The 18,471-nt window shown below is 35.1% G+C and overlaps 1 protein-coding gene across 4 annotated transcripts in view; it reads right to left on the minus strand.

The window, feature by feature from the left end:
• POF1B (POF1B actin binding protein) overlaps positions 1 to 18,471 on the minus strand; it is an 87,687-nt gene that overhangs the window by 14,220 nt on the left and 54,996 nt on the right. For all 4 annotated transcript variants that reach the window (XM_019793019.1, XM_019793020.1, XM_019793018.1 and 1 more), the window contains 8 exons: positions 13,174 to 13,201; positions 10,507 to 10,581; positions 4,925 to 5,017; positions 3,974 to 4,087; positions 3,021 to 3,173; positions 2,635 to 2,754; positions 1,468 to 1,596; positions 560 to 642 (listed from right to left, as the gene is read on the minus strand). In XM_019793019.1, coding sequence (XP_019648578.1) covers positions 560 to 642; positions 1,468 to 1,596; positions 2,635 to 2,754; positions 3,021 to 3,173; positions 3,974 to 4,087; positions 4,925 to 5,017; positions 10,507 to 10,581; positions 13,174 to 13,201 — 795 coding nt within the window. The remainder of the gene's footprint in view (positions 1 to 559; positions 643 to 1,467; positions 1,597 to 2,634; positions 2,755 to 3,020; positions 3,174 to 3,973; positions 4,088 to 4,924; positions 5,018 to 10,506; positions 10,582 to 13,173; positions 13,202 to 18,471) is intronic.

Below are 18,471 nucleotides of genomic sequence, written 5' to 3' on the forward strand. Positions count from 1 at the left end.
TTTACATGAAATATCCAAAGTAGACTTTTGCTGAAACTATTCCTAAACAGTCACTTTCTGTTTCATTTTGCTAAACTGCTGGGATGTCAGCTGTGGTCAGATTGCTACTATGAGGGGAGATGCCTAAGGATGCTGTCTATATAGGAAAGAGCAGAGCCAAGAGATAAAGAAGGACATATTTCTGAAGACATATTTTTAGTACACAAATCCATCAGAACACCAAGCAATCCCAATTAAGTGAATTAACTAATTCCCAGTTTATATTGGGTTTCTGGCATGTGCAACTGAAAGAATCTTGACTCAAATGGTTGGTTAAAAAACAAATTATTTGTTTTTTACTTACATTGTATTTGATATATTGTAAATACAGAAAAGATGTGCTACAGAACTTTATTTACCATAATAGCTATGTTTTTGTGTAAATATTCATTCTTCAGTAGATTTGCTGCCCTGCAGAAAACAAACTCTGTCTAGGGGCATATACATCAATTAAACATGCTATAACTTGGATTAAATAATAGCCAAAGTTATATTCAAAATTTATTTAAAAATACATTACTTTTTAGTAGTAATAGTAGTCCTTCCACCACTGGAGTGTTGGTTATGAGATGAATACACTTCTTGTCTCAACTTTGAGAGTTCCTTACAAATAAAAGACAATATAATTATTTGAAAACAGTAGAAACATGAGGTTAAGAAGTATGTTCGATCATTTAACAAGGTTACTAAGAATAATTATTTTTTTTTCCTTCCCTTTTACCTTGAACATGAGAATGTTCTAATCCTACCTGTTGAATACTATATATTATTGCTTCATGGTACCTAATAAGTTACATAATATGCCTGTTCAGGAATTCTCTAACTGGTATAGGATTTCCATATTTAAGGGATAACATGATATAGAATGGGCATGGTTTTCAGGATAAAGATGAGAAAGTTTTGTCCTAAGAAGCTTGAAAAGTATCATCATGGCAAAAAGGTACTAAAACTTCAATATGGAAGCAGGTATTATTTCCTAACAGAAGGTCTATCACTGATCATTACTACAAAGCATTAGTTCAGTAACAGTGATATGACATTAGCCACCATTTTTGGTAGTTCCTTACTTCAGTACCTATTTTATAACAGATCCTGGGCTATATGCTACAGATACAGAGAGGACTATAACCGTCCTTCACTGAAGCAACTAATAATAAAGCATAAAGAGCTCACAGTCTTACTGAGAGTTTCATTGCTAATGATATATAACATTAAAATATTAAGTGCACAGTAACAGTCTTTTTTGTTTCAATTCTTACTTTCATTTGAATTATATCTCTTAAAATATGAATCTTCACTTCTTCACAGTCGGTTGCATTCTACTTCATGAATAAAGTGAGTTTTGGGAATGTGCCCTTCTCTAGTTCATGGAAAGTATTTATCATACTGAACTGAGTTCCCCTCTACCTCTACCACTTCCCTTCTTACCTCTGACTGACGCTTTATAAGGGAATCCTTTTCTTCCAGCAAGCTTGTCAGTTCATGAAGCTTGAATTGGAAGTCACTGCAACTTCCTTCTCTTCTTGAAACATCTTTTTGGTACTGATTTAATTGAGACTAGTGATTTAAAAGAAAGAAGAATTATTATAAATCTGATTTATGAAATAGGTGATTGAGTTCCAAGAGGTTTAGTGACATAAAGTCATACAGCAATTTACGAAATGAAGAGCAAAGTACCAATAGTTGTAAACATTTGTAGAGTTTGATGAATGTAAAATATGAATAAAAATGATAATTAAGCATTTCTCATTTTTTAAAAATACCTTATACTATTTAGGGCTAGGCATTTTAGTAACAGTCCTAAGCCACAAGAATTAAAATAAAGCTAAGAAAATAGGTACTTTAGATTCCTTCAGATACTAATTAAAGAAAACTCATTAATAACTAATATTATACTGTGATTTGCAGTTCACAAAATATTCCTCCTGCATGATTTATCTCAATTCTCACAGCAGCCCTGTGAAATAAGTATTATTAAAATCCTTATTTGCAGAACAGGTAAATGAGATTACCAGAGAGGTTACATGACATACAGTCCCACAACTAGTAAGCAACATGGCTGCACTCCAAGACAAGTATTCTGACTCTAAATCCTGCCCATTTTCATCTTTACTACATTATGTGTGCATAGATGGCTGTTAAGTTAAAGTAATGTTGGGTTGAAAAAGAAACAAGTGAAGGAAATCTGCTAGAAAACATGGTAGGCTTTTGAACAAATTATATTTTGTTTCATTTTGGTTTTTAGAAAAAATTCTACAATGATATTTGGAAAGAAAAATCTATGGTTGGCTTTTCCATTAAATATTTAAGTATATTTAACTATATTTAGGAATCAGTAAATTAAGAGTTAGTCACTTTGATCTAGAATTACAAGATAAGGCAATGTATACTTATTCTCACAAACGTCACCCTAATTTTGATTAGCCTAAATTAGAAAACAATTTAGCAATATTCTACACACAGTAATATGTTTTTAAATAAAAAGTTCTATGTCATATTCCTGATTCTACCTTCAGTTGATTTTTCCTTGTAGCTTTAAACTTATTAGAAAGTTTCTGCAGACCTTTCTATTCATGCGCTGTAGGATCAACATACCCTTAGCTTGCAGATCTCTCTATCTTTCTCCATTCTTAAGTTTTTTACCATCTCCATGTAATGGTTTCCAATCTCATCCATTTTTGTCTGCAGCATCACGCCTGTGCAAGTCTCAGAAACCTACACAAGGCAAAACAACTTTCTGTAATTGGATTGTTATGAAGAAAATACATATTATATTATAAGATATAATTAGATGAAAACTACATGATTAAATGAGGCATTGAAATAAAAAAGCAATTTTTAGGACTTGCACTATACAGCTCAAATGGCAGTGAGATGAGACATAACTACATATAAGATCATCAGAAAGCAGTCCATGTATTTTCTTAAGAGGAATGGTATAACTGAGGCAATAACATATATTTAAAACAAAATTTTAATACCTGTATTCTAAGATTTTTATTCTCTTGTTCTAAATTACGCTTACAGTATTCCAGTTCTTTTAATCTATATTCCATGTCTGATAGTGTATGTCGAAGAGAGAGAATGTTTTCTTCCAATACTTGGCATTTTGATGTTGAGTCTTGAAGTCCTTGCTATAAAGAAGACACAAGTAAGACAAAGGGATTTTACTTTTTTGGAGGAAAGTGCTCTCTTGGTTGATTAATTCAATGAAATAAAGCAAACAGTTTTCCATGCCCAGTTTTCTTATATAGTTACCCTTAAACGGTAAGTTAAATCAACCATGAAAGAGATTCTTGCCCCTAATCTGATATGCTTACTTGAGTGAGAAAGAATCAAGACTGGATGAATTTTCAGTGGTCCAATTTTGCAATCTGACTCTTGATACTCTTCAACAATATTTTGCCTTCTAGTAGGCAACAATATGACCATATACCTGACTATTTATGTGGAAACAGAAAAAAAATTAGGACTGTCATAGAAGTGAAGATTAGGAAGGGATCAGCCTTAAACACTCATTACAATTTCTTGGAAATCATCTCTGCTTAGACATCTGGAGAGTATGTCTAGAGTTAACTCACTTATTCACAGCACAAACGTGTGTTAAGACCCACAAAACCTTTTTTTAATCTACACATTAGTAGATTAAATGAATGAGTGAACTTAGCTTTTCAATATTTATACAGTTCTTGTCACCTAACAACACAGATAATTGTGGATTAGTATATACTTTATATCTAAAGTATACAAGGTTATCTGTTTTTATGAGAGAGCTTTCAGTCATTGGAAATAATCAAAGCCACTCAGTTCTAATATGAATAAATTGTTCCATCATATTTTAGTCTGGATTGTATGCCATAAATACAGTGTGTCAGTAATTCTGCATATGAAAATCTATCAATCTAGTTTACCATCAATGAAGATAACAAGTTACCTGCTGCTGGCGATTATTCGCTCTCACTGATGCTAAGAGTTCTTCATACTCTTTTATTTGAGTTTCTTTGAATGCCACATCTTTCTCAAGTCTCATCTTGTCATTTTCCAATGACTAGAAGCAAAATTACTGGTTAAGATTCAGAATTACAAAAACTTGTCAACAGTTATGTACTTCAAAGTCTAGTTTATATTGGAAGCCTTAAATAAGCACTTCTTTCACTTGCAGTTGCCTGATAAAACAGAATTCTAAAAAGTCAAGCAAAATATAAGATACAAATGATACAACTTTAAAAACCTGCATTCTTAGAGACCTTTTGATGAATTGACTAATTCTAAGTTCAATGAAATAAAACCTTCAAATTATTTTAATGTTTTGTCTGAATCTACAAAGACTCCTTGTTAACCCCAGCAGGTGGTGAATTTCCAAATTAGAGTCTAAATGTTTTCATCAGAACCCAGAATGAAATAACCCACTCCAGTTTGGGGGGAGTTATTCATTATATGGAAGGTATTCTGAATGCATTTAGCTGATGGCATCAAGAACACCAACTAAAATAGAAAATAGAAAAGGTTAGCTTCTTGGAGAAAGAAGCCTTCAAGTATTCAAAGAAATTCAGAGTATGCTTTATTATTACAGAAAGATGCGAAATTCCCATTCAATGAATTAGATTATTCTAATTTTGCAAGCTACTTCCTGGCTCTAGGTATTAAATTATCTTAGTGGTAAACTAAATAATAAGTGCATACCCAACTTTCTTTTATTTTGACATTGGAGAGCTCTTATCTTTTCTTTCAAACTCAATTGTTTCAAGAAAATAACTATGTCTGGGTGAGCATAATATTGTTTCATTGTATTAAATTTTGAAAGGTAGACTGAATGACTTCATTTCTATGTTAGGAAGCTAGGAACTAGGAAGGCTTTGGAAAGAAAAATAAAAATAAATGTTACCGTCAAGTCATTTTGAAGATGTCCAAGCTCCTCCCGTAAGTTGCTGAATGTGGACAGCACTAGCCGAAGTGATTTATTAGACATACCCCTCATCTGGAGGAAGAAAAGGATTGATGGTTTGTATTTACTAGCATTTACAAACAGACAATATAAGTGATAGTAGGCTTATTTTTCTGTTCCCATAAGCAAACTTACTAACAATTTTATTTTTTATATAGCAATATTAGAATAATGATACAAGGCATTTTATCAATAACATACACAAGTAATCCAATCAGTATTCCTGAAGACATCATAGCTATGTGATTAGAACAAGAGTCTATTATTTTTTCCACGATGAAGTATCATATTTCTCACAAGACAGAACTCTATCAACAAATTCTTAAATTTGTTTTTATTCTTTATTTAAAGATTAGAAAAGATGAGTCAGTCAAACTTCAAATAATAAAATGCATATCTTTAAGTGTGCTGCCAAATGTACGGATTTTTCCTGAGGTGAGAAAAATATAATACTAATTAAGTTTAACTTTGAAGTATAGAAACATCTCAAATTTTAAAGAGGAAAGAGAAAAGCCCTTTTACTAGATTAAACTCACTTATTTTAAAAAATGGTTTAAAAAACAGGCAACTTCATTTCTGGAAAGATAGAGTAGAAATACTTTTCCCTATTCTTCTAAGTATAACTGAAAGCCTGGACATTACTATGTATAAAACAAACATGAAAAGACTCAGAAAGGTGGAAAGAAGAAGGAAGTCTGGTTAGGAAAATCGCAACCCCCAAAATGACACAGAAGTGAGTTCTTAGGTTTTTTTTTTGCTTCATGTATCACAAACTGGTGTTGGAGAAGTCAGTAACCCAGAAACACTACTGGACACAGACAACAAAAGTCTTTAGAAAATCTCCTCTCTCTAGCCAAAGGACCATGAAAAGAGCAGCTTAGCAAGGCAGAGAACTTTTAGATAATAACCACTCTATTCCAACCAAACACCGCAGAGAATTACCTTCAACTTTATACTGCCACCCAAACCATCAAAGGCCAAGAAGGGAACCTAGACTTTCTCTCTCACCAGGCTCTAAAAAGGTCCACCAACACCACTTACCAGGTTGGTGTTAGGGAAGGCAGGGTGGAGAGATAGGACTTTTATCCCCCCCACCAGGAAAAAAAAATGAGACCCCAAACACTGTGGTTCAGTTGAAAGTATGAAAGGAGCCTCGGCTTTCACCTTTTCCAGTAGTAATAATAAACTGTTCCATCTCCCTGCTGGGGTGATGTCAGAGTTTTCTCAATGAAGAGTCAAAACTTTCATCACTGCCCAGCAGAAATGAGCCCACTCACCTTGCAGTGTCAGTGAAGGCCAACTCAGGAACAGTAATAAGACACCCCTCTACATCCAAACCAGGGTGAAATCAGTGAGAGCCTCATAGAGAACCACAATTTCTACCCTAGCTCAGGAGGAACAAGGAGCTCCTTCCCTGATTGGTGTCAACAGAGGCTGACTGGGGAGCCTGGATTTCCACCCTCAGCTGGCAGTAACAGGCAGTGCCCCCACGTCCTCTGTTGTTTCAGTATCAAAGGAGGCCTACTAAAACAGAAGATCTGAATAAGATTCAGTGTCATAACATAATATTCAAAACGTCCAGGTTTCAATTTTTAAAAAAAACCACTAGTCATTCTAAGAATCAGGAAAATCTTACCTTGATAAGAAAAACAATTAACAGATGCCAACATCAAGATAACAGAAATGTTAGAATAGTCTGACAAGGATTTTAAAGCAGCCATCATAAACATACTTCAATAAAAATTTACAAACAGACTTAACAATAGAAAGTCTCAGCAACAGAACAGAAAATCTCAGAAAAGAAATAGAAGATGTAAAGAATAACTAAACAGAAGTCCTAGAATTGTAAACCTCAATAACTAAAAAAACAAAAACCTCAATGGATGGACTAAAAATCCAATGGAAATAACAGAACAAAGAATCAGTAAACTTGAAGATAGAACAATAAGAAAGTACTTTATTAGGACAGCAGAGAGAAAATAGATTGGAAAATAATTGAACAGAGCCTCAGAGACCTGTGAGAGTATAAGACATATCTAACATACATGCTATAAAAGTCCTAGAAGAAAAGAGGAAAGAGAGTGGAACTGAAAAAGTACTTGAAGAAATAATGGCTGTGAACTTCCCCAAATTAGCAAAACGCATAAGTATACATTCAAAAAGTTGAGGAAGTCCTGAACAGAAATCCATGCCCAGACAAATGAGTCAAACTTCTTAAAACAAAAGATAAATTTTAAATTTTGAAAGCAGCAAGAGAAAACTTCACTATTGGTAATAACAACTCAAATAACAGCATATTTTTCATCAGAAATCTTAATGGCCAGAGGAACATAGTACACCATTTTTAAGTGCTGAAATAAAAGAATTGTCAACCACAAATTCTGTATCTAATGAAAATATCCTTTAGGAATGAAGGGGAGATCACATTACCAGATGAAGAAAACTGAAAAAAAAAATGTCACTAACAGACCTACCCTAAAAAAATGGGTTAAGGAAGTTCTCTGAAGAGAAAGAAAATGATAAAGGAAGGAATTTGGAGCATTGAGAAGAAATAGCACCATAAGTAATAATATGAGAAAACAGAGTAGGTTTTCCTTCTCTTGCGTTTTCTAAATTATATTTGATGGTTGAAGCAAAAAATTGTAACAGTGGATCTCGATGCACAAAAAGGAAATATGTAAGACAACTATGTTACAGATGTGGAGAGTAAAGAGTGATAAAGGAAGCAAAATTTTCTACAGTTCACTGAAACTGACAAAATGTTGACACCAATACACTGGGATAAATTATGGCTATATAATGTAATTCTTAGAGCAACCACTAAAAAGGCTATACTAAGAGATATACTCAAAAGTACCAGAGATAAACAAAAATGGAATTCTAAAAACATTTTCAACTAATCCACAGGAAAGCAAGACAAAGAGAACAGGAAACAAAAAAACAGAACAAACAGAAAACAAAAAATAAAAATAGCAGAGCTAAACTCTAATGTATCAATAATTACAACTTGGTCTAAATACACCAATTAAAAACAGAGATTTACAGAGTGAAAAAAATTTGATCCAACTACATGTTTTCTCTAAGAAGCTAACTTCAAATATAATGGAAATTTAAAAATATATAATGAAAATAAAAGGTTGGGGGAAAAAGATATGCCAGGCAAACATTAATATATGAAAACCAGAGTGCTATATTGATATTAGATAAAAATGACTTTAGAGCAAAAAAAATTACCAATGACAAAGAGGACCATTACATAATGATAAAAGGGTCAATCCACCAAGAAGACATAACAATCTAAATGTTTTTGCACCAGACAATAGAGCCGCAAAATGTTTATAACTGCAAAAACTGATAGAAGTGAAAGGAAAAAAGACAAATCCACAATTATAACTGAAGATTTCCATATGCCTCTCTCAGCAACTGATAAGAACTACCTGGCAGAAAATGAGCAAGAATATAAAAGAAACATGAGAGACTATGGACTATGAGAAACAAACTGAAGACTTCAGAGGGGAGGGGGTGGGGGAAGGGGATAGACTGGTGATGGGTAGTAAGGAGGGCACGTATTGCATGGTGCACTGGGTGTTATACGCAACTAATGAAGATCAAACTTTACATCAGAATCAGGGGATGTACTGTATGGTGATTAACATAATATAATAAAATAAAATTAATAATAATAAAAAAAGAATATAAAAGAACTCAACAACCCCATCAAGCAAAGTATCTAATCCTTTCCTATGCCCATTGAACATAAACCAAAATAGACTATATCCTTGACCATAAAACAAAACTTAACCATTTCAAAAAAAAAATTAATCCCATATGAAGTATGTTCTCTCACCACAGTGGAATCAAACTAGAAATCAGTACTACAAAGAAAACAGGAATATCTCTAAACACTCTGAAATTAAATAATATACTTCTAAATAATCCACAGGTCAAAGAAGAAGTCTAAAGGGAGCTAAAAAGTACATAGAACTGAAAGAAAATGAAAATCATATCATAATTTGTGGGACACAGCTAAAGGCATTTCAAAGGAAATTTATAGCACTAAATGCTTACATTAGAAAATAGAAAATTTCTCAAATCAATAATCTAACTTTCTATATCAAGAAACCAAAGAAGAGAACAACATATCAAAAGTAAGCAAAGGAAGGAAATAATACAGACAAGGGTAAAAATTAGTGGAAGTGTAAACAAGAAAATAGTAGAGAAGATCAATAAAACTGAAGTCTAGTTCTTTGAAAAAAAAATGGGCAAAATTAATAAACCTCCAACAAGACTGAAAAAGAAAAAAGAAGATACAAATAACTAGTATCAAGAATTAAATAGGGGATAGTAATACAAACCCTGCAGCCATCAAAAAAGATAATAAGGGGATACTATGAACAACTATATGCTATAAATTTGACAATTTAGATGAAATAGAATACTTCCTTGAAAAATATAAGTTACCACAACTCACCCAATATGAAACAGATCGTTTGAATAAACCTATAACTATTAAGGAGTTGAATTTGGTATTTTTTTAAACTCCCCCCCAAAAAATCTCCAGGTTCAGATATTTTTACTGAAGGATTTTACCAGATGTTTAAAGAAGGGTTAATACCAAGTCTATACATTCTCTTCTAGAAAATAGAAAAGAAGAAACACTTCCCAATTCATTTTATGAAGCTAGTATTCTCCTGATATCAAAACCAGAGAATACAAGAAAACTATAGACCAATGTTTCTCATGAACTTTGATGCAAAAATCCTCTGAAAGAGTTTTTCAAAGAAATAGGCCTGGAATGCACTTTCAATTGACATCCCACCACCCAACATAACATCAAGGATATCTCTGAGATTTAGATTCTGCAAAGCATATGTATTTCCTACACTACTGTCTTTTTATAATATACACTGTATGTCACTAAAAATATTTTATTTAAATTTCACAAAAATGACATCAGGTCCAATATTTGGATGTCCAACAAAGGTTTAAGACCAATAATTTAGAAATTGGTCTCACTTAAACAGAGCTAGATTATTTTTACAATCCTTTCTTGAAAAAAGATGTACTCTTTAGCCATATTCCCTTAGCATCTATCTTCTTCTGTTTCTCCCTTCATTGTAGGGGAATTTATTGCCCCAGTAGTCTCTATCATTCTACAAATCAGAAAAAGCAAGGCATTGGCCCCTCCCATCTCTTACTGCAAAGAATGGGGGGGGGTAGAATGGAAAATGGAGAAGATGAGGGCAAAGCTATAAATTAGGTCAAGTTGTGCTATAGCAGTGAGGAAAGAATAAGGCCATTCCACAGCAGGGAACAGTATTTCTAGAATGCTTACCTGAATGCTAGTTATTCAATATAAGTGAAAGTCTGAACAAACTATAATGCAACACTTGTTTAATCAAAGTATAATCGACTTTTGTGGAACAGGATTTTTATTTAGAACTTTCTGTTCTTAATCAAGGGAAGCATGCTTGGCTAGTGGTTTGTCATTGATCTCACACCCACTCTTGACCCCACCTCACCTGCAGAATATAGCGAATTTGCTGTTTTGTAAACTCTGACAATCCTTTAGGAATCAAGGATTCAATGTCTTCTGACTGTAAGAAAAGAGAAGGTTAGCCATTTAACAGATACATATTAGTATTATAATCTTAGGGTCAGCAGTTCACAGACTTCTGTGCAGCAGAGCCTATTTTTAGGAACATCAAAAGATTATTTCGCTTTCTAGGCAATAGTTGCTACCAACTTCATTGCCAGCCTTATCAGTTCTTACTTTTAAAAAATTGATTATACCGTATACACTATGGAAAGAGCCTTGAATTCCAGGCATTTTAGGGAAAAGCTTTGTGCAAACAACCAGATGTACCATTTCTACATTTTTAAAAGAGCAATTTAAAAAACAAGAAGATGGTTCTCAAATCCAATTAAACACTTTATTTTAGTCTATCTTTCAACAACTGGAAGCTTTGTTGAATAGTAAATATGACATTTTAAAGGCTGATTTTTTTTAAATAATGAAAATTTGGGGAAATAAAATTAAGGGCTTATTGAGGATTTACACTGAGCTGTGATAACTTCTGAAAAATTTAGATGTTGCAACAACACTGAGATGCTTTAGCTATTTTTTTTTGGCTTGAAGAAACACAAATTTATTATCTCATAGTTCTAGAGATTGGAAGTCAGTGGGCTAAAATTAATGTGTCAGCAGGACCACATTCTTTTAGTGGGCTCTAGGGGAGAATCTATTTCATTGCTTTTTTTTTGTTTCTACAGGCTGCCTAAATTCCTTGGCTGGTGGCCTCATCACTCCAACCTCAGCTTCTCCTGGCAGATCTAACTCTGACCTCCTGCCTCCCTCTTTTAAGGACTTTTAGTGATTATATTGGATCCACCCACATATTCCAGGGTAATCTCCTTACTTTAAGATTCTTAACTTAGTCACATTTGCAAAGTCCCTTTGCCATGTTAAGGTAACATATTCAAAGGTTTTAGGGATTAAGATGTGGACATCTTTGGGGGGCCATTATTCTGTCTTCCACATCATCTTATTTCCCTCATTCTGAAGCTCATATACATACAGTTCCCTTTCTGAGGTCTAGATCCAAGAGAGGAAGATTCTAATAGAGGCAGGGTCTCCCTCTCTCACCTGCCCAAGACTCTCCTCCTTGGATGACTGACCAAGAATCCACTTCTTCAGAGCATATCTTGCCCTCTTCCACAGGGGGTGGCCTTTCTCTATGGATTTTGCAAGACAATACCATCCACTACCTCTGACTTCAGTATCCTTCCCCCAAACCATAGAAGGATGATGTCCTTACAAAAACTCAGAGAACTGGGTACCTGGGTGGCTCAGTCAGTTAAGTGTCTGACTCTTGATTTTGGCTCAAGTCATGATCTCAGGGTCCTGGGATCGAGCCCCACCTTGGTTTCAGTGCTGAGTGTGAAGCCTGCTTAAGATTCTCCCTTTCCCTCTCCCTCTGCCCCCACCCCCACTCACACACATGTTCTCTCTCAAATAAATAAATAATAAATAAATAAATAAATAAATAAATATTTTTAAAAAGACAGCCAAGTACTGAAGCTAAGGTATCACAGCCAGACACTTATCTCCACAAATCCCTTGCCTAGCCCACCAAGCACCATTGTCTTTTTTTTTTCATTCGAGTATAATTAACATGCAGTTATATTAGTTTCAAGTGTACAATTAATGATTCAACAACTGTATACATTTCTCAGTGCTTATCAAATTAAGTGTACTCTTAAGCCCCTTTATCTGTTTTATCCACCACCCCTACCAACCTCCCCTCTGGTGAGAGGCTTCTGCTAATTTTAAGTGAGAAGCTGAACTGAAGTTAGTACTTCTTAACAGCAATCTAGGGCTTTCTGAATTATTGTAATGGATACAGTGTATTAATACATTGGAAATAAAGAAAAAATAACATAAAAGAGGCCACTGTGCTTTTTTATTACATTGAAATCAGTTTTCTCTATTTGATGACTTATTCCATTAAAAGTAATTATTAACAAAATGTGCATATATAATAGAATTAAACTTGAAAAAAATGTACTTTAAGTTGCTATTTGACATGGGTCATATAAGTCTTCAAAGTACACTAAAACTAATTTTGCTATTTATGTAGTTAATGTAAGTTTCAATTTTCTAAAGCAAAGAGTATTGGTCAATGAAATTTTCAATGTTTTGATAAGCAAAGACAAATTGAATCATAAATAACAGCTGATAAAACATTTTTGCATGAATAATTATTACTTTTATTATTATTATTTTAAAGATTTTATCTATTTATTTTAAAGAGCGAGAGAGAGAAAGACAGTGGGGGGAGGGGTAGAGGGAGAAGGAGAGAAAGAACCTCAAGCAGACATCACACTGAGCACGGAGCCTAACGTGGCTCTCAATTACACAATCCTAAGATCATGATCTGAGCTGAAATCAAGAGTTCAAAGTTCAACCAACTGAGCCACCCAGGCACCCCAATGATTATTACTTTTTATAGCTATTACAAATATATAAATTGTTTTATCATTTTAAAGGCAAAATAATCATCATGTCTTTCACTAATCTATGTTTCTAGTCTAACAAAGTTACCAAACTAAAACAGTATCATTATTGAAAATTTCAGAATCTGCTTTGTTGTCAAGTATATTTGATTTTCAACTATTTCTGCACTTACCTCATCTGTAGACTCAAAGTCCTCTTTGCTGTAAGAGTGAAAAAAAAAAGATAGACAACCTTAAGAAAGCGTATATAATGATCATATATAAATGCTAGTGTTCAAATTAATTTCTTACTTTTTGATATATCATAATAGCAACATTTCAATTTATAATTCAAATAAGAAATTTTAGGGGCGCCTGGGTGGCACAGCGGTTAAGCATCTGCCTTCGGCTCAGGGCGTGATCCCGGCGTTATGGGTTCGAGCCCCACATCGGGCTCCGCTGCTATGAGCCTGCTTCTTCCTCTCCCACTCCCCCTGCTTGTGTTCCCTCTCTCGCTGGCTGTCTCTATCTCTGTCAAATAAATAAATAAAATCTTTAAAAAAAATTTTAAAAAAAAAAGAAATTTTAAACTAACTAAATTGGAATTTGACAAAAATAAAGATAATTTTCCTGGAAGTACCTAATCTATTAAAAATGGAAAATATCAAAATAACCAACCAAAACAATATAGAGAATCAGTTACTGCCATCCATTAGTACCTGTCCATTTATGGATAGAAGTAGAAACCCTTGGTACTGGCAATAAATGTTACCTGAATGAATGAATAACAATAATAGTTGTTCTCTATTTCCACCACCCTTTTCTCCTGTATTGCTCACTTTCAGTGCTGACTCCAGCTTCTCTCTACAGAGTCTTCAAGTTATTCATACACTTTTCATCAAAATCAAAACTTGCAAGACAAGGTTAACTCATTCAATCTACACTACAATATATATGGCAGTGACAAAACTTTTTTTTAATTTTTTTTATTATATTATGTTAATCACCATACAGTACATCCCCGGATTCCNAGTACATCCCCGGATTCCGATGTAAAGTTTGATGCTTCATTAGTTGCGTATAACACCCAGTGCACCATGCAATACGTACCCTCCTTACTACCCATCACGAGTCTATCCCATTCCCCCACCCCCTCCCCTCTGAAGTCTTACTTTGTTTCTCATAGTCCATAGTCTCTCATGTTTCATTCCCCCTTCTGATTACCCCCCTTTTCTTTATCCCTTTCTTCCCCTACCGATCATCCTAGTTCTTATGTTCCATAGATGAGAGAAATCATATGATAATTGTCTTTCTCTGCTTGACTTATTTCACTTAGCATTATCTCCTCCAGTGCCGTCCATGTTGCAGCAAATGTTGAGAATTCGTTCTTTCTGATAGCTGAGTAATATTCCATTGTATATATGGACCACAGCTTCTTAATCCAGTCATCTGTTGAAGGGCATCTCGGCTCCTTCCATGATTTGGCTATTGTGGACAATGCAGCTATGAACATTGGGGTGCATATGGCCCTTCTCTTTACTACGTCTGTATCTTTGGGGTAAACACCCAGTAGTGCAATGGCTGGGTCATAGGGTAGTTCAATTTTTAACTTTTTAAGGGACCTCCACACTGTTTTCCAGAGTGGCTGTACCAACTTGCATTCCCACCAACAATGTAGGAGGGATCCCCTTTCTCCACATCCTCTCCAACAATTGTTGTTTCTTGCCTTGTCTATCTTTGCCATTCTAACTGGCGTAAGGTGGTATCTCAGTGTGGTTTTGATTTGAATTTCCCTGATGGCTAATGATTTTGAACATTTTTTCATGTGTCTGTTAGCCATTTGTATGTCTTCATTGGAAAAGTGTCTGTTCATATCTTCTGCCCATTTTATGATTTGTTTATTTGTTTCTCGTGTATTGAGTTTGAGAAGTTCTTTGTAGATCTTGGATACCAGTCCTTTATCTGTGGTGTCCTTTGCAAATATATTCTCCCATTCCGTGGGCTGTCTCTTAGTTTTTTTGACTGTTTCCTTGGCTGTGCAGAAGCTCTTTATCCTGATAAAGTCCCATAAGTTCATTTTATCTTTTATTTCTCTTGCCTTTGGCGATGTGTCGTGAAAAAGGTTGCTCTGGCCGATGTCATAGAAGTTGTTGCCTATGTTCTCCTCTAGAATTTTGATGGATTCCTGTCTCACATTGAGGTCTTTCATCCATTTGGAGTTTATTTTTGTGTATGGTGTGAGAGAGTGGTCAAGTTTCATTCTTTTGCATGTAGCTGTCCAATTTTCCCAGCACCATTTATTGAAGAGACTGTCTTTTTTCCACCGGATGTTTTTTCCTGCTTTATCAAAGATTAGTTGCCCAAAGAGCCGAGGGTCCATTTCTGGGTTCTCTATTCTGTTCCATTGGTCGATGTGTCTGTTTTTGTGCCAGTACCATGCTGTCTTTGTGATCACAGCTTTGTAGTACAGCTCGAAATCCGGCATTGTGATGCCCCCAGCTTTGTTTTTCCTTTTCAACAGTTCCTTGGAGATTCGGGGCCTTTTCTGGTTCCATACAAATTTAAGGACTATTTGTTCCAGTTCTTTGAAAAATGTCCTCGGTATTTTGATCGGGATAGCATTGAAAGTGTAGATTGCTCTGGGTAGTATGGACATTTTAACTATGTTAATTCTTCCAATCCATGAGCATGGAATATTTTTCCATCTTTTTATGTCTTCCTCAATATCTTTCAAAAGTGATCTATAGTTTCTAGGATATAGGTCCTTTACGTCTCTGGTTAAGTTAATTCCAAGGTAACGTATGGTTTTTGGTGTTATTGTAAATGGGATGGATTCCCTAATTTCTCTTTCTTCAGTCTCGTTATTCGTGTATAGAAATGCAACTGATTTCTGGGCATTGATTTTGTATCCTGCCACCTTACTGAATTGTTCTATAACTTCTAATAGTTTGGGAGTGGATTCCTTTGGGTTTTCCATATAGAGTATCATGTCATCTGCAAAGAGAGACAGTTTGACTTCTTCTTTGCCGATTTGGATACCTTTGATCCCTTTTTGTCTTCTGATTGCTGTTGCAAGGACTTCTAGTACTATGTTGAATAATAGTGGCGAGAGTGGGCATCCTTGTCGTGTTCCTGATCTTAAGGGAAAGGCTTCCAGCTTTTCCCCATTGAGAATAATGCTTGCAGTAGGCTTTTCATAGATGGCTTTTATGAGATTGAGAAATGTACCCTCTATTCCTACACTCTGAAGGGTTTTAATCAGGAAAGGATGCTGTATTTTGTCAAATGCTTTTTCTGCATCAATTGAGAGGATCATATGGTTCTTGAGTCTTTTCTTGTTGATATGATGTATCACATTGATTGATTTGCGAGTGTTGAACCATGCTTGCATCCCAGGTATGAATCCCACTTGGTCATGATGGATAATCCTTTTAATGTACTGTTGGATTCTATTAGCAAGGATCTTGTTGAGGATTTTGGCATCCATATTCATTAGAGAAATCGGTCTGTAATTCTCCTTTTTGAGGGGGTCTTTGCCTGGTTTGGGGATCAAGGTAATATTAGCCTCATAGAATGAGTTTGGTAGCTTTCCTTCTGTTTCTATTTTTTGAAATAGCTTTAGGAGAATAGGTATTATTTCTTCTTTGAATGTTTGGTAGAATTCCCCAGGAAAACCGTCTGGGCCTGGAGTTTTATTATTTGGAAGGTTGTTTATCACTGACTCAATTTCTTCATAGTTAATTGGCCTATTTAAGAAATCTATTTCTTCCTGTTTCAGTCTTGGTAGTTTATAGGTTTCCAGGAAGGCCTCCATCTCTTCCAGATTGTTTAGTTTTTTGGCATATAGCTGTTGATAAAAGTTTCTAATAATCCTTGCAATTTCAATGGTGCTGGTCGTGACCTCTCCCTTTTCAGTCATAATTTTAATAATCTCAGTCCTTTCTCTTTGTTTTTGGACAAGTTTTGCCAGTGGTCTATCAATTTTATGGATTCTCTCAAAGAACCAGCTTCTAGTCCTGTTGATCTGCTCTACTGTGGTTCTGGTTTCTAATTCATTGATTTCTGCTCTAATCTTGGTCAACTCCTTCCTTGTCAGTGGGTTAGGCCTGTCCCTCTGTTGCTGTTCCAGTTTCTTGAGGTGAGAATATAGAAACTGCATTTTAGATTTTTCTATTCTTTTGAGTGAGGCTTGGATGGCTATGTATTTCCCCCTTAGGACTGCCTTTGCAGTATCCCATAGGTTTTGGACCGTTGTGTATTCATTCTCGTTGGTCTCCATAAATTGTTTAATTTGTTTTTTGATTTCCTGGTTTATCGAGTCATTCTTGAGCAGGATGGTTCTTAGCCTCCAAGTGTTTGAGTTTCTTCCAGGTTTTTCCTTGTGGTTGAGTTCCAATTTCAGAGCGTTGTGGTCTGAGAATATGCAGGGGATAATTTCAATCTTTTGGTATTGGCTGAGACCTGTTTTGTGTCCCAGAGCATGATCTATTCTTGAGAATGTTCCATGGGCATTTGAATAGAATGAGTATTCTTTGGTTCTGGGGTGTAGTGTTCTATATATATCTATGAGGTCCAACTCGTCGAGTATGGCATTCAAAGCCTTTGATTCTTTGCTTAGTTTTTGCCAGGGTGTTCTGTCTATTTCTGATAGTGGGGTGTTGAGGTCCCCTACTATTACTGTGTTCTTATCTATATGTCTCTTTATTTTGGTTAAGAGTTGGCTTGTGTATCTTGCTGCTCCCCTGTTGGGGGCATATATATTAATAATTGTCATATCCACTTGTTGAATACTTCCTTTAAGAATAATATAGTGCCCTTCTGTATCTCTCTCTATGGCCTCTAGTTTAAAATCCAGTCTATCTGATATGAGAATTGCTACTCCAGCTTTCTTTTGAGGTCCATTTGCGTGGAAGATGGTACTCCATCCCCTTACTCTAAGTCTGAATGCATCTTTGGGTTCAAAATGAGTCTCTTGTAGACAGCAAATGGCTGGGTCATGTCTTTTTATCCAATCTGCAACCCTGTGGCGTTTTATGGGAGAGTTTAAGCCATTTAGATTGGCAGTGACAAAACTTAAAAGGCATTTGAATGTTTACATAGGGACAGAGCCTTGAGCAACATGACCAAAATTCTAGTGGGATAATAGAACTTACAACATCAAAATGAGTGTTTGGGCACCAGGGTTAGAAGACCCTTTGTGAAGTCATGTTAGGTAGGCAAATGCTGTAAACGAATTGTTAGTGATTATACCAGTCTGGAACTTGCTCCTTTGGGAAATAATGAAGGTGGAAAAGGATACTGTTCTAGTGTCACAGGCAAGAGACAAGACTTTATTTCTGCCTGCTTGCTCCATCTGTGCTTAATTGAAGAACTGAGCACAAAATATTTGGTGAACATACTTCTCAAACAACAACACAGTACACATGTTCTGACAGCAAGGCAGAATATTTTAAAAATGGTCATAAAAAAAATCAGAGGTATATGAGTGCCAT

This window comes from Ailuropoda melanoleuca, chromosome X, assembly GCF_002007445.2.
Source record: "Ailuropoda melanoleuca isolate Jingjing chromosome X, ASM200744v2, whole genome shotgun sequence".
Classification (NCBI taxonomy): domain Eukaryota; kingdom Metazoa; phylum Chordata; class Mammalia; order Carnivora; family Ursidae; genus Ailuropoda; species Ailuropoda melanoleuca.